The following is a 15,437-nucleotide window of genomic DNA, read 5'->3' as shown; positions in this document are numbered from 1 at the left end:
CTGACAGACTCATTTAGCCTGTGTTCCAAGGAACAACAGTACAACTCGTAGGAGTTCTTATGTCAGCCCCTCTACACCACAGGTCAGATGGTTGAATGACAAGGACAGGTAGTCAAAGGGTAGAGACGTTTAAGCCTTTGTACAACAGTATTCTTTAAATTTATGCTTTTTAACATATTGAAATAGAAATAACAAGATTTAAGGTCAGACGGGTGGTGTGTTTAAAGTTAAGCACTATGACTGTGTTCCTCTGAAAGGAAAATGATCTTAGTAAAACCACCCACCACCTTCTAATATTTCTCATTTCCTCACAGTTCTACAAAGCTATCATACAGTGACATGTTTCTAGCCCTGCTTATCAATGGTTTATAAAAACAATTGCCTTAAAAACTATATATTTAGCTGGGTGGTGGTGGTGTACACTTGTAATGCCAGCACTTGGGAGGCAGAGGCAGGTGGATCTCTGTGAGTTTGAGGCCAGCCTGGTCTACAGAGCGAGTTCCAGGACAGCCACGGTGGGTACATAGAGAAACCCTGTCTCGAGAAACTAAAAAAATGGGGGGGGGGGCGAGAAACTATGTATTTGTTTTTGTATCAATACATTCAGCCAATGTAACTTAACAATTTGTTCAAATCAGGTATGATATAAGTAGGGAATAAAACTCTTGATAAATTACAAAGACTGGAAGGGAAAGCAGAGAAAGAACTGGTAGCAGTTTGCTTAGAAGCTCAATCAGAAGCACTGGGGAGGTGGTGTAGTCAGTAAATATCAAGACCTGAGTCCGGTCCCCAGAACCCATGTAAAAAGCCAGATGCAGTGATGCCCACTGGTAATTCTAGCACTGGGAGGAAGATACAAGTGGATCCTCCAACTTGCTGCAAGCCCCAGGTCTCAGTGACAGACCCTGTCTCAAAAAAGAAGGTAGAGGTGGTTGATGCTTAAGGAATGACACCCAAAGTTGACTTCTACCCTCTACACATGCAAATGTGCACTTACACACACACACACACACACACACACACACACACACACCCTAATTAGCATATGAATATACAAAACTGAAAGATTGAGATTGTTTCATAGAAATTTGTGAAGTGATTACTGTAGGCCAGTTGTAGTCCTACACTCTTTTTAGATAGTAACTCATGTAACCCTTATACTATGTGCTGATGCTGTTTTCTTTTCTCAAGATACACAGCAGAAGTTAGACCTGAGCAGCTCCTCTCTAGTTCATGTTCACTTAGCCACCATTCTATGCTGCTTATTCCATAAAGATACTGGCTTAGAATCGAATTAAGGAAGATGGGAACAAAGCAGTATTCAGTGATTTAAAAAAAAAAAAAACAATGTGCCTTTGCAGGTGGAAATGCTCAATATATTACTTGGTCTTAGTTAATTTTCTCAGTCTTAGCTTCTTCATCTATAAAAATGTGGCCAAAAAATACACAATTCAGAGGATGAAAAACACCAAGTGCTGATACATCATAGGCATTCAGTAAATGTTAGCAATCATCATCAGCACTGTGTATTACTTAAGAGACCTTCAGAATTGATAATCTGAACAGAGAGATCTGTCAAAAATTTAAAATGTTCAGTGTGTCGATGCAATAGAAGGACTGAGAGAGCAGCTCAGAGGGAGGCACCAGCTTGGCATGCTAGAAACTCTGGCTGCCACTACCAACAGCAGAAAGAGTGGAGATCTTCAGTTCCCTGATCATTTTTAATGAAAACAACTTGGCAGTATCCTCTCATGGATTAGGTTTAAGGCAGATACGTGCTTGTCCATTTCTTGGGAGCATAAACTACACAAGACTCACATCAGTTTTCCCACCATGACCAGTACTATTTCTGGAGTCCCTAAGACAGAGTTGAAATGGTGCTTGTGTGACTAAGGGCAGTTTAGCTCCCTCCCTCACTCACCCACTCACTCATTCATTCAAATACAGCAGGCATGATCGGTCTCTATGGAGACAGCATATTGAACATGACAAACTCACTGTACTCGGGGATGCAAAAGACAGGCTAACCAAAAATTAATCTGAGTGCTTGTGGTTTGGGTTTGGTGGTTTTGTCCTTGTTGTTCTGGGTGTTTTGAAGTTTTTTTGGTGGTTTTTCGCCTGTATATGGTGTGAGTGTGCGTGTGTGTGTGTGTGTGTGTGTGTGTGTGTGTGTGTGTGTGTTGGATATTTGAGCTTTGGTGTTGATAATTGTTTCTGTCAGGAAAAAGAAATGTCGTTTGATATCCTTGGAAATTTTGTTATATAATTAAGCATCTTTAAATTAGCACTAGACTAAGAGTATATAAAATATTTTCATCTCTTAGAGTGGTAAAACAGCCAATCAGTGTTCTTATCTTAGTTATTAGCATTCTGTCACACTTGTACAGTAATGATTAGTTACCCTTTATTGTACTTTTGGCATGCTTCCCATGTTTAATTTCATTGTAGGGAAGGAACACATAGTTAAGGAAATTGCAAAAGAGGGGGAGAAGTTAAAATAGGGAAAATAATAGATTCAAAACTGATTTTAACTTATTGTTGTAATGATACTTCTAAGCAGAATGAACAAGGGTGATTTTAAATTTCTTATTTGAAGTATTTTATGTTCAGTCTCAAAACTTTAAACTTGAAATTTTTTATTTCCTTTGAATTAAAGGTTATTTTTATAACAGCACAATAGTGTACTTTGAAGTAAATGTGTAAAAAGTAAGTTCTAAATATCATTTTTAAAGAACTAAAAATATTTAGCAAGTAATTATGAATGTCTTCAGACATACGTGTAGTTTTAAATAGTTTTCCTTATGAAGTAGTAGTATTACTCATAGCTCTCTTGCTAGAGTATAGTTTAATATCTACCCAAAGACATTATCCTAAAATGTATGTGAAGATGGCCCCATTGCAGATGATTCTTGTTGCATACTGAACTGTGGGGTGCAGTGGGACTAGGGGCAGAGCCATGGTAGTGCCCTATATTCCAGCCTTACTCTGTTCCCACATCCCTGCTGAGTAGTTGTTCCACTCGCCAAGAAGCCTGTTAAAGAGCCCCTGAGAGCATGTGTACAGCCCTCCATGTTAATAGTTAATTGGTGAGGATGGCAAGATGAGAGGACAGCCGAGCATGTGGTCTCTCCGACTCGGGCAGTAGACAGGCCTTCAGTGACAATAACGGCAGATGCTCACATTCTCACGGCTTAGCTATTCCACTCTCGTTGACTCAAAGTTATCATCGATTGAAAACAAAGGTTATATCTAAGAAAAGTAACTAACTCTTTAAACCCTTCTACATGTTAAATTATAAGAATATTTTAACTTTCAAAACTTTATGTATAAATGACTATATGAATGGTTATTATCTTCCAAGTATGTTACGTACTGTACTTCTGTGCGACCCCCCCCACACACACACACACACACTTACTATTGGGAACAAATGTTTTTCTCCTTTGATGCTTTTTAGCAAGATTTATTTTTGGCAAAGTAACTAAAGTACTTTAAAATGGCACATTTTAATTTCTATATCTAGTCAGATATGACACCTTCATTTCTTTCTGATTTATACATGGGAATTGTCTTAACTATTGGTGAGATTTGTTATCTATCTCAAAATTATGTAAACATTTTATATCTTTTATTTTCAATTCCAGTGACGCTGTGTGCCTATGAAAAAGGAGAAGCAGTAATATTTCTTTCAGGAAATAAACACTTAGTTTTGTGCCTAAATACAGTTTTGTTAGCAAAAGAAAAAAAGATTTCCTGTGGCTTGTATACTTCTCACACAGCATGGCAGGTTATCTTTGATTTGTATTTTCTTTATAGATTGAAAACACTTTAACCTAAAACTGTTAGAAAGTAAACACTGGCACACTTGGTATTAAAATGAAGGGTTATTTTCCTATATCTTTCCCATAGCTTTCCTTTCAAAGACTATTTGAAAAAAGACTTTGAAAAAGACTACTTTTCATTACTGCTGGTTTTTATCAGTGTTGTCCAAATCTACACTCTTTAAGGAATTTTTCAACATAACCTACAATGTTCCTCTAGCTGTGATAATGCAGGGCTGAAAATCTCTTGTGTTTGCTGAGAAAATTCAGTGCCTGAACTGCTGAAACTTGCTTTGTTTTAGAACAGATTGCAAATTTAAAACTAGACTGCAGCATGTTTTTATTTATTGTTATTGAAACTTGGTTACTTGATATCTGTATCCAGTATTTTTATCACATAGTTACTCTCTTCCAATGATAAGATCCTTACAGCGTTTAGCCCAGCTTCTCATTGAACAAAACTTAACCACTGCTAATGGGCTCATACCAAAGAAAATGCATTTCCTATTTTAAAAAAAAAGGGGGACCCTATCTCTTAACAACTGAATGAGGTTTAAACTGTTATCTTAATTAACAGCTTTTCAGATTTGTCGATAATATCAATATACTAGAGCTTTGAAGCCACAGAAATGAGTAATGCAGAACATTTGTCTCTAGAGAAACTTTCCCATCTGTAACACTGGGTCCAGTGCTGGAATTTTACCAGCTAAACCAAGTCAAGCCATGCCTGCCTTTACAAATCACTAATATGAATTTTGCAAGTGGACTCCAATGGTCTTCTAAATTTATCTTTTATTCTCAAATAAGTAAGAAGTAAATTTTTATTCTTAAATAAGAAATAAGACAGTAAAGGTGTCAAAGGTGTCTGCTACTAACCCTGACAATTTGAGTTTGGTTGCCAGAATCCACTTAGGGGAAAGTGAGAACCAACTCTTGCCAAATTATCCTCTGACCGTAGATAGGTAGGTAGGTAGGTAGGTAGGTAGGTAGGTAGATAGATAGATAGATAGATAGATAGATAGATAGATAGATAGATAGATAGAGTGCCCATATATAAATAAATAAACACAAAAATCCCATATACAAATAAATAAATAGGTAAATGTGCATGCTGTGTATAAATAAACACATGTGCCCATATACATATAAATAAATGAGTGAATGAATAAATGAGATCTAATGTAAAGAGTTAAATATAACTGCTTGGTAAATAATCAAACTTTTGTTTATAACTATAAAATTTTGAAAAATATTTTTACCTGTAATTGTTGTGATAATCATTACAGGAACAGATTAGCATATTTTAAGTTATTTTATCTTATATATTAAACTATTTAAATGGATGTTTAAAGGTACATTGTGAGTTTGGAGGGATGGGTAACTGGTTAAGAGCACACACTGCTCTTCGAGAGAACCTGAATTCTGTTCCCACCACCCATGTCAGGCAGCTCCATGGGGTCTGACCCCTCTGGTGTTCACAGACACCTGCACACATGTACACACCCATGTCAGGCAGCTCCATGAGGTCTGACCCCTCTGGTGTTCACACACACCTGCACACATGTACACACACCCACAAAGAGAGACATGGTTTTAAATAATCTTTACAACTCTACTTTAATAAAGGAGAATATTTAAGGATGAACATTATGGACGTAACCTCCTGATCATAGCTACCTATACTAATGGATGAATAAGCTACATCTTCTAGATGTCATTTCCGTCATGATTCCTCTCTTAATCAAGATATTGTCATCTAATAACCAACCTGTAATTGTTTCAGATCTTAATTGACCAAAAAGTGATTGTAGGGAAATGACACATTTACAAGATTGAAAAGAACTTTTTTTTCAAGTGAACTGAATGATATTCAACTCATTTAAGTTTTAGACTGTATGTGTCAAATTCTAGTAATTTTATGTAAGTCTAGTAAGCTGTAAAAATAGTTGATTTTTCCTTAAAATAACAAATAATAGAACTATTTCAACCCTCTTGGTAGAAGTTGGGATTCTTAGATTTTCCAATTGTTTTCTGTTCAGTATGCATATTAGCAGCATCTTGTTATATTCTAAAACTGCCACAGCTTGTGTGCATCATACATGCACTATATATTTAACTGGTTTTCTTGGTCAAAATGGCTGAAACTTTTACACTTCACGTTATCTGTAAGCTTCTGCCTATACACAGAGCATCGCCAGCAGTACATGAAGCATTTTTGTCTTAATGTAGTTATACACATTAAATAAGAGAAGGATGTAGTAACTGCCAGTTAGATTTGTGTTCATATTAAAAAGGAAAAATACCATTTAGAACCCTTTTTATTGTGTTTCATGTAACCAAAGTATATTCAGTATATTATAAAGAAAATAATCAGTGTGTGTGTGTGTGTGTGTGTGTGTGTGTGTGTGTGTGTATGTTTTTCACTTTCTCTAAAACAATTGGGATATTGTTTCGTATTGTGACTGATATGTAGTGTTAGCTGTTATTAGCTAAAAGGCTGTTTAGGGCCAAGCTCAAATTCATCATTGGTATGAAGAGTAGAGTGTCTCATGGTATAGAGAGTGAGTCATTGTTGAGGCATATGGGACCCGTGGCTGCTGGAGCACATCTTCTTTCTGATGACCAGTGTCTGAGCACAGACACAGCTGTTCTGAGAGCAGAAACAGGGATGGACCTGTGTGTTCAGTATATGTGAATTGGAAACAAGCAGAGTGGGGGAAGGTCTTTGACATTATTTTTACATAGGGTTTTTTTTATTAAAAAAAGGTAGAAGTTTAGCTGTGTATTTATTTCATAAGTAAAATTATTAAATCTTTTATCCTTTGTGTTATAAGCTATCTGAAGAATTTTTGTGAGAAAATTAGGACTTTTGAATTACTTCTGTTTTCTTACTCAGATGCTTACCTTTCTTAAAGCATGCTTAGTGTCTGATAAGAGATATTTATTTATTAATGCTAAGACAAATGTGCTTGTTACTAGTTATATTTTCCAGCTGCTTAAGTACCAGGTCAAATGTTATGCCCTGATGTTATATTTTAGCCCTTTGCTATTAATTACGTTATTATTATATAAAGAGTTCTAGCTTTTTAATAATGTTTTCATACCCTACGTAGTTAATCTTTAATGTTGGGGAGTACAAAGGGAGGGATTAAATTAGCCTTGTAACCTCTTTCTCTTCCAGGCTGATGATGGAAAATAAAAGCTCTTAGCCACAAAACGTAACACTTAGAATTAATATTTAATTACACTAGCAAATTGTACAGTGTGGCTGAAAGCTTCCAAAGAGTTGTTAGTGCCACAATTGACCTACAGGTTTAATAATAACTCACTTCTAGAAGCAAGTGCCAGTTCAGCAGAGTAGAGCCACTAAGAAAGTCCTGAGAGATTAAAATCAGCAAACCAAATGGCAGGCAAGGATTCCTGGGATGGAGCCTTCTGGAAAGCTGGGAGCTGGAATAGCTTTTAAGCCAGGATTCAGATGAGAACAGTGGGTGAAAAAGCTGATCCCTCCTGTTCTGGGAGCTTCTGGTTGTAGGCCAAAATCTTAGAACAGATTTTTACTAAATGTTTTTGCTGCAGCTATTAACTTACATTGAAAACCAAATATCGAATAATTTTTCTGTAAAATTTAACTAGTTTTTTGTGTAATCATTAGTTCTTAATATTAGTACATAAAATCTGTAAGTTCAGCTCATTAGATTATCGGGTAGGTTTGGCGCTGTACATCTATGCTGTTTTGCTGTGACATGCTGTTTCCTTGTTCCCTGTATAGTTGATTTATATGGTTCATTTCTATATTATTTCATTACAGAGCATTACACAGAGCCAGAGAAAGAGATTGGGAAATCTATAGCCCAAGACTTTTTCTTTAAATCATATATGGTATATATAGATATATCTATCTCAAGAAGTATGATTTAAAGGCATAATTTTAGAAAGCTTATATTATAAAGCAGTTCTACATTTGCTTATGCTTATGATGTAATTAAATTATGAGATAAATAGTTAGACCTCCTGGTGAAACATTGGATCCCTCTATATTGGAAAAATTCATATGCTGAAAGTAAGGTATTTGCAAATGTAGCTATAGAACAGAGACTAAAAGGGGACACCTTAAATAATGTATTGGTTATATCTTAAATAATGAAAGAAAAGCGAGTCATTAGTTAAAATCCAGCAGGTGAGGACCTTGCCAGCAGAGGGAGTAGTCCTGTCTTGTGTCAGGTTCCCATCACTTTCCCACCTGCCTCCGCCTTTTCCCAGCCAGTCTCCCATCTGGACCTGGCTCGGCTGCCTGTTCCCAATGACAGGCTATCATTTTATACTCAATGTGGTATGAGTCTAAGCTGATCTTAAACTTTAGTATCTCTAAGCTGCCACAGCATCACAGACATTAACTGGATACTCTGCTTTGGAGACAAAAAAGTAAAGTAGAATTTATCACTTGAAACATTTTTTTACATAAAGAACCAAGGTATCTGATTAACTTCCATATTGTAAGAATAGATGGCAAAAAGTCTTGGAGAGAGTTTGAAATTGATTTTGAATACTATACATCATTATTTATTCTAGCCTACCTTTTATCATATTTTCCACATCCCATTTCTGAGTACTTAGAACATGTTCTATTAATGTTTTATATCAATGCTGAATGTTGACTGAAAAACAAGCAAAGCTTGTATAAATATATACTCTGCCCTTGTAAACAAATGGTATTTCTAAAATCATGCTCTAAAACCAGGAACCAGCCTTGTCAAAACAAAGTTCGAATACCAAGTGGGTGATCAGATAGAGCACACAAAAACATGTGGTTTCATTGCCTTTCCCTAGTAAGACCTGAAAAATTCAACTATTTCTTTCTCCTTAAGCTGAAATATATTTGCCTTCAACTCCTTTGTGCAATGTTTTAAGCTTTAGGGAAAAAATGGTAGTTTTATTATTTCCTTGTATGAATGTTATTATGTGATGATACCAAGAGATAGGTTCCACTTAAATTACATTATTTATAAAAAGTTTTCTCTATATTCTAAAATAAGCTGTGAGCTTCAATAAAAGCATTAAATCTGTAATGATTTAATTTAATAGACATTGTAAGTCTATTAGTATAATTTTATCAGATAAAATTACATTCTTTATTAAGCTAAAAAATAATAAACAGAATTATCAAAATCATATTATTGTTTCATAGTCTTCATTTTAATAGAATCGAGCACATAAGAAATTATGAAAAGTATTCTTCCTCAAATATCCCTGGATTTGTCCCTTGTTTAACTTTAGTGTTGGATTTCATAACAAAGAAATGTGTGCATTTTTCAAAAAAGGTTTGGTATACCAAGCTCAATTGTGGGAGTTCTCCATGCACATGTACACCTCCTGTCATATACTGGCCAAACCGAAAGGAATTAATTGTTTCCTTCTCTAACTGGAGCCATGCTTTGTCCAGATCTAATGTTCATGCCATCCTCAAATGGGAGCTTTTCTCTCATATTCTTTGCTCTCTTTCTTAGATAGTATAAATGAAGAACCCGAGAGTGTATTCTTGAGACAGTGTATGCATGCTTTATTTCAATTGGTTTATTCTTCAGAAGTCTCTTGGAAATTAAAGTACTGATTACTCTTTAATCCTCAAGTTAAAATATTTACTAGGAATTTATTCTGTGCTGGCACAAATTGTGTCCTTTTTATTGTTGTGGTAATTAGTGTCATCAAAGTAAAGGAATGCTCAGAGTTTGAAGTGTCATTGTCCCTGCGAACTGAGAGCTAGGATTTGTGTTACAACAGTTGTGCCGGCTTTACACGACAGTAGTGGGGTTTTTACCTTCAGATTCCTGCTTCAACTTTATGAGCTTTGAGTGGAAAGGAAGTATTAAATTAATCTTTGAGAATTTAAAATCCCTTTCATGGATTTGATATATCCTAAATAAAAATGTGCTATCATTCTTTAAAAGCAAACAAGGAACAGTCAAAGCAAAAACTCACCAGGTTCTTGTGAATCTAAGTTACAATAAAATGGCCGACAACTGAGTAGTCTAGTTCGCCTTGTTTATTTGCAGCAGCATCTGATGTGAGTTGAATTTACACAATTAAGAAGTTACTCTGGAACAGAAAATATTAAGGGCCCTTTCCGCAACTGATGACAATGCCCTCCGAGATTGCCAGCAAACTCTTAAAACTCCTAGACACCAGCTCTCTTCTCTTCTGGCTTCCCTCCTGGTCATGTCTTGGCTCCTGTCCAGAGCTGACAACTTTCACCCAGGAGCAAAGGGAGATTTGTCTAGAAGAAGAAGGATTTTTGAGTCATCCTAGATTTTCCTATCCAGATGGGCAAGGAGGAGGGGCGGCAATATCGTTGTACATACTTGGGTGATGTCACTGTGGCACATGTGCACTATAACCATTAATTTAGTCATAATGGCTAAGTTCTGATATCCTTGTTCAAATATTCCTCCCTTGAAACTTTAATTTGGCAATTTCAAAATTAAAGTAGAAATATTGTGCAAATGTGTTCTTAGGTCTTGATGGTAGATTCTGCCACTTCTTCATTGCAACTGAAAACCAGAAAGTTTCACATCTTTGCTAATAAATAAAAGTGCTTAGAGTCCGGGAGGAAAGGAATGGAGAAGTTCGTTGTCAAAATCCCTACTCTGGGCACTATGCTAAAGATTTCAGAGCACCACTGGCTATATGATAATTTTTACATACAGTGTATTCCTAGCAAACTGAATTGTGATTATTATGCTTTCAAGAGTTTTCTAAATGCATCAATTTTTGTTCTTTTATGTAAATTCACCTATCTTTATCTATAAAAGACCATTTAGTATTAATACAGAGACTTGAAGGCCCTTGTAATAAGCACGGCTCTAAAGTAATATCACATTGGTGGACCATTACTCTAAATGAATCTTGAACATACACAAGCAATCACATCTTTTTTAATCTTTAAAAAAAAATCATTTTCATGCTCAAGTATCTTTTTATGTTCCTACAAATAGCTAGAGACTCATTGTGTTTATTATAAAAAATAAAGGTTATCTTAGTCAGAAAACAGATGTTACTCTTTTATAATTTTCCATCCTTACTCTATAGATGATTTCATATATTTGTATAATTTTCACAATTAGGCTGGTTAGTCACATTGCACCAACTTTTCCAAAATAGCTGTGCAGAAGGCAGTAAGATCACTGTTCAATTTTGTAACCTCCCTTATGGTAACAATATCATTAAATGTTTTTTCTTAGCATAAAGCTTCATGAAAGCTTTTTAGATAGATTTTAGTTTATAATATAGAACTTAGAAATACAGTAAGATACATGAATGAGTGAATATATCTCTGAGAAATTTTGAAATCAGGCTGTACATGCTGTTTTATATTTAGAATTCATTAGTTTTCTTGAGTGAATATAATTAATCACCTGTTTTATAAGCTGTTTTTAAAAAGACCTAAAAGATTGATAAATATTACAGCCTTTTAGTGGTTTATTAGTTAACTTTAGGGTTAAATGAAAGAAGGAAATAGCAATGTCCAGTTAGTCATTTCAATACACAGCGCTTCTTTACTGTTAGAGTGGAAATCAGTCCACCTTTACACCTTACAGTTCTACTAATCATATAATTGAGAAGCCCCGAGTTGATATGCCTGAAATCTTGAGTAGGTGAATTCTAATAAACTTAGAATTTAGATACAAAGACTCTGCTTTTTATTTATAGATAAAAGTAAATCTGACCTTTTGATTCAGAAATACTGTCAGTTGCCTTGATAAGCTCTTGCTCATCTGAAGGTCCGTGATATGAGTACTCTTCTCAGTAGAATTTATACTAAAAATGAAATGATAGGCGCCTGCTGGTTAGTATCCAAGATTCTTCTTGATGGGGGAACCACATGGTTTTTCTTCATCTCCCACTTGTTCTCACCCTTTCCTACCAACGCAGCCACACCCCACCCCCATCCCAACATTGTTCAGTACTCAGCACAATGAATCATTTTCAAGTTGACTCATTGTGAACTGTCTCCCAGCTGTTGGAATGTCTGGCAGACATTTTTGTTTGGGTGAAGAATAACTGGCTGAAACCCAACCTGGATGAGTTTGATATAATAGTCTCTGGCTAAAGAAATATTGAGAGATGTTTCTGGCCTCTGAAGCCCCTGTTATTCCTGGAGTAGTACCATTCCCTGTGGCACAGCACTGAAAGTAAGGAATCAATCTGGATTATTTTCTCACCATTGAGTGAAGAATTGCCATAAGAAAAATAGCCATTTGCAGATTTTGTATGTATTCTATACTTAGTGTGCCCATATAATTGAAAGTTTTTTAAAGATAAAGAAAACTTTTTTACACTCCTTTTAAGACCAAAGACTAGAGGCTGAAATGTCCTCCACACAATATGCATTCCTCCTATGGAGGAGCTTCAAATACTGCCTGAGGTGTGAGCTAACCAACTATTTCAGCAGAATGTTTGGAAAACCAAACTACTGTGCATTTCCCTTTGAATCATATAGTATCAGCATACCTTCTTTTATGGTCTACTCTCATCAGTCTTTACAGAGGCACTTAAGACACAGAAGAACAGCACTAAACTCAGTATTAGTCATGAAGCTTTTGCAAAATGAAAATCTTTGTGGTCTCTCCTTTAACAGAAGACATAGCACTGAACAGGCCAGTTTTCTTGACTGCCTTACATCTCACATTCTTTTCTTCTAAATGGTTTTTAAAGTAATGGATATTACCAGTATGTAAAATGAGAGTCTCAGAATTCCAAAATTGCACAAATAATGATTGATTTCAACAAATCTGTGTCTGTAGAGCAAAAATGTCCTGATGTATTGTTTTACAGGATTATGGTTTTCTGGCTATCACCCTATCAGAAGCTACAAAAAAATACCAAATTTCCATTAAGTAAAATAATTGCAATGATTTCGCTTTCCTAGCCATGAATGGGGGGGAGGGGACTTTTGAGTCATTACTGTCTAGGAATTGGGTTTTCTGTGCTTAGAACCATGTTAATGTATTCTAATCTAGCACCAGTACATTTCCCAAGCTGTTCTGCTTAGCACTGTGGAGTTCATCTCAAGCTGGGTTCAGGAAGAAGGTGTTGGCCATTGGTCAGTGCTGGTCATCATTTCTTTGCCTTTGTGCTCTAGAGCCAATGGCAGCATCTGGAAAGGGACCCAGAAGACTCCAGAACTAGCCATGCTGCAGCCCTTTAGCCAGACTTCTCTCTGTTTCCAGTATGTCTAATACATTTCACCTTGCCTTCAACTCTTTAACATAGAATACCTATATAGATCAGGCTATTCAACTAGGAGACTATTCCATCTGTTTTTCAGACTCTAGTAGCTTTAACTTTTATTTATGAATGTTTCTTATCTACACTACAATTTGTATTCAAAATGGCATAGTGGTTCTGTATAGATGTTTATTTTGTAATTAATTATGAGTATTCCATTTCTGTGTTTTTCAGAATAGAGCAATTACTACTCGTGTGAGAAATTTGTCAGATACAGTAGTTGGTCTGGAATCTTTTATTGGTTCAGAGAGCGAAACCAACCCATTATATAAGGATTATCATGGTAAGTATCATCTTTCTCATGAACAGAACATGTCCTGAATGTTTCTTCTGTACCTGAGGGCACACTCCTGGTCTAGTGAGAACATCTGCTGTAACGTAGTGGGAATTTTATTGCACCCCACATCTGTTAAATATTTTCCCTTCCTGCTTACTAATTCCATTTCAGCCATTTATTTGTCAAACTAAGATTGCAGATTATAATTGAAAGTAGTCAAACCCAGGGTCTGAAGTATTGTTGTGCCAATGGCATAGCATTTCTATGAAATCAGTCATATATATTAACCATATTTGAAATAAGTATATTATAAATATCCCTAATTTTAAAAACTAAAATATGAAGTGCTTCTGGTCCTAAGCACTTTGAATAATGAATGGTCAACCTGTAACAGGTTAGCAGCGTTTCTATTATATGTATAAAAGTTTATACTTTACAAAGCTAGCTGTGTCGTAAGGTGCATCCTGGACTAAGATGTAGCTCAGTGGTAGAACATTTGCCTGATATGCACAAGGCCATGGGTTCAATCCCCGCACTAGCACTTTAAAGGGGGGAGGGGTTACATACTACTTTGTCACCCTGACATAAACCCAGAAGAATTGACTTAACATTTTACTACATTACAGTTTTGTCTTGTTTGTTTTTGATACTAGAAATTAAACCTCTGATCTTGTGCATTCTAAGTATAGATTCTACCATTCAAGACTATTCTCATTCCTCTTTTTTAAAACTTTAAAAATACTTTGGTCATTTGGCTAATTGAAAATTTTTTTAAGAAATCTTTTTTTTTTTTCTCATAAGGATTTGACTAGTAGAAGGTTAGTATTTATGTGCATCTTCGGTCTAAACTCAATACAAAGTGTTATAAATAACACCTTTACCAATTATGTATTCTAAATAAATGTAATTATTGATACTATTTTGGAACCTGTACTTTGAACTATTAGACTAAAGATTTACCAACTTGCTTTAAGTTTGCTACCTTTGTGACAACAAGGCAGTTAGTTTGCTAACACGTAAGATTCTGTAACAAGGGCATTAACGATGATAAGGTGCTTTGTGTAATCGATAGTGCTTTGAGAAGTCAGCCTTTAGAGCATCGATGAAACAGCATAAGCTAGCCAGTCTTCTTTTTAATGCTGCACAACTGTAAGTGTGAACCACAGCTACAGTATAACAGTGGGCCTCTTGCTTGCTTACCTGTCTAAATGTACAGAGCAGATATGTCCAGGTTAACCTATATCAGATTGATTTGATACATCATTTCTCTTTATGATGAGAAGAGGTCTAAACTACTTTGGCTGTTGTTGTGTATCACTATTATATTTTCTTTTTAAAAAATCCATTTAGATGCTAACCTTAGTAAGTTATATTACCATTTATAACCATTCATTTATAAACTTACTGATAGTCTACATATATTTTGGTTAAAACATTTCAAAGGTTGAACTGTCATTCTTTGTGCTAAAATCTCTGAATTAGTAAATTATTCTCCTTGTATAAGAGTAATTCTGATTATTTGTAAGTTTTCTATTAAGGAGAACCTTATAATAAACTAATTAATGAATTATATAAGGCCTCCTAACTTAATAATTACCTTACAAGCACATATACTATAAGGGTGAAATGAGAAATGTGCTGTCCTTATCTCTGTTAAGTGTGTGTATTTTACTAAATAAGTATGTATGAGATATTTTAGTTGTTAAGAGCTTAATGAGTTGTTAACAATCTTAATGAGAAGTAAGAGGTAAATATGATCAAAATACATTCTATGAAATTCTCAAATAATTTATTATAATATTGTATTTAAAATATAAGCATTCTTATTTTAATGAATTATTTTGAAGAAGTTGTTTGTAACAGTGAAATTACTTGAAGGCTTACACTTTAAATCTAAACTCATGCATACGTTAGTGACCATCCATGTACATACACATAAGCAAGCAGTTCTGTAAATAAGGTTTGTCTACTCCAATCTGAAATTTACTATCTCATATTCCATGTTCAGGGATCAGTATCCCTGAGATGGTATTTTTAAATATGAGCTGAGTCAG

The 15,437-nt window shown here is 35.2% G+C and overlaps 1 protein-coding gene across 1 annotated transcript in view; it reads left to right on the top strand.

Annotated features, from left to right (window-relative positions):
• Positions 1–15,437, top strand: part of Elp4 (elongator acetyltransferase complex subunit 4) — a 217,886-nt gene that overhangs the window by 92,249 nt on the left and 110,200 nt on the right. Inside the window, exon 8 of the mRNA XM_059261055.1 lies at positions 13,281–13,389. Coding sequence (XP_059117038.1) covers positions 13,281–13,389 — 109 coding nt within the window. The remainder of the gene's footprint in view (positions 1–13,280; positions 13,390–15,437) is intronic.

Source organism: Peromyscus eremicus, chromosome 4 (genome assembly GCF_949786415.1).
Source record: "Peromyscus eremicus chromosome 4, PerEre_H2_v1, whole genome shotgun sequence".
NCBI classification, from domain to species: Eukaryota; Metazoa; Chordata; class Mammalia; order Rodentia; family Cricetidae; genus Peromyscus; species Peromyscus eremicus.
The sequence above is the reverse complement of the archived record's forward strand: the minus strand, read 5'-3'. Positions and strand labels throughout refer to the sequence as shown.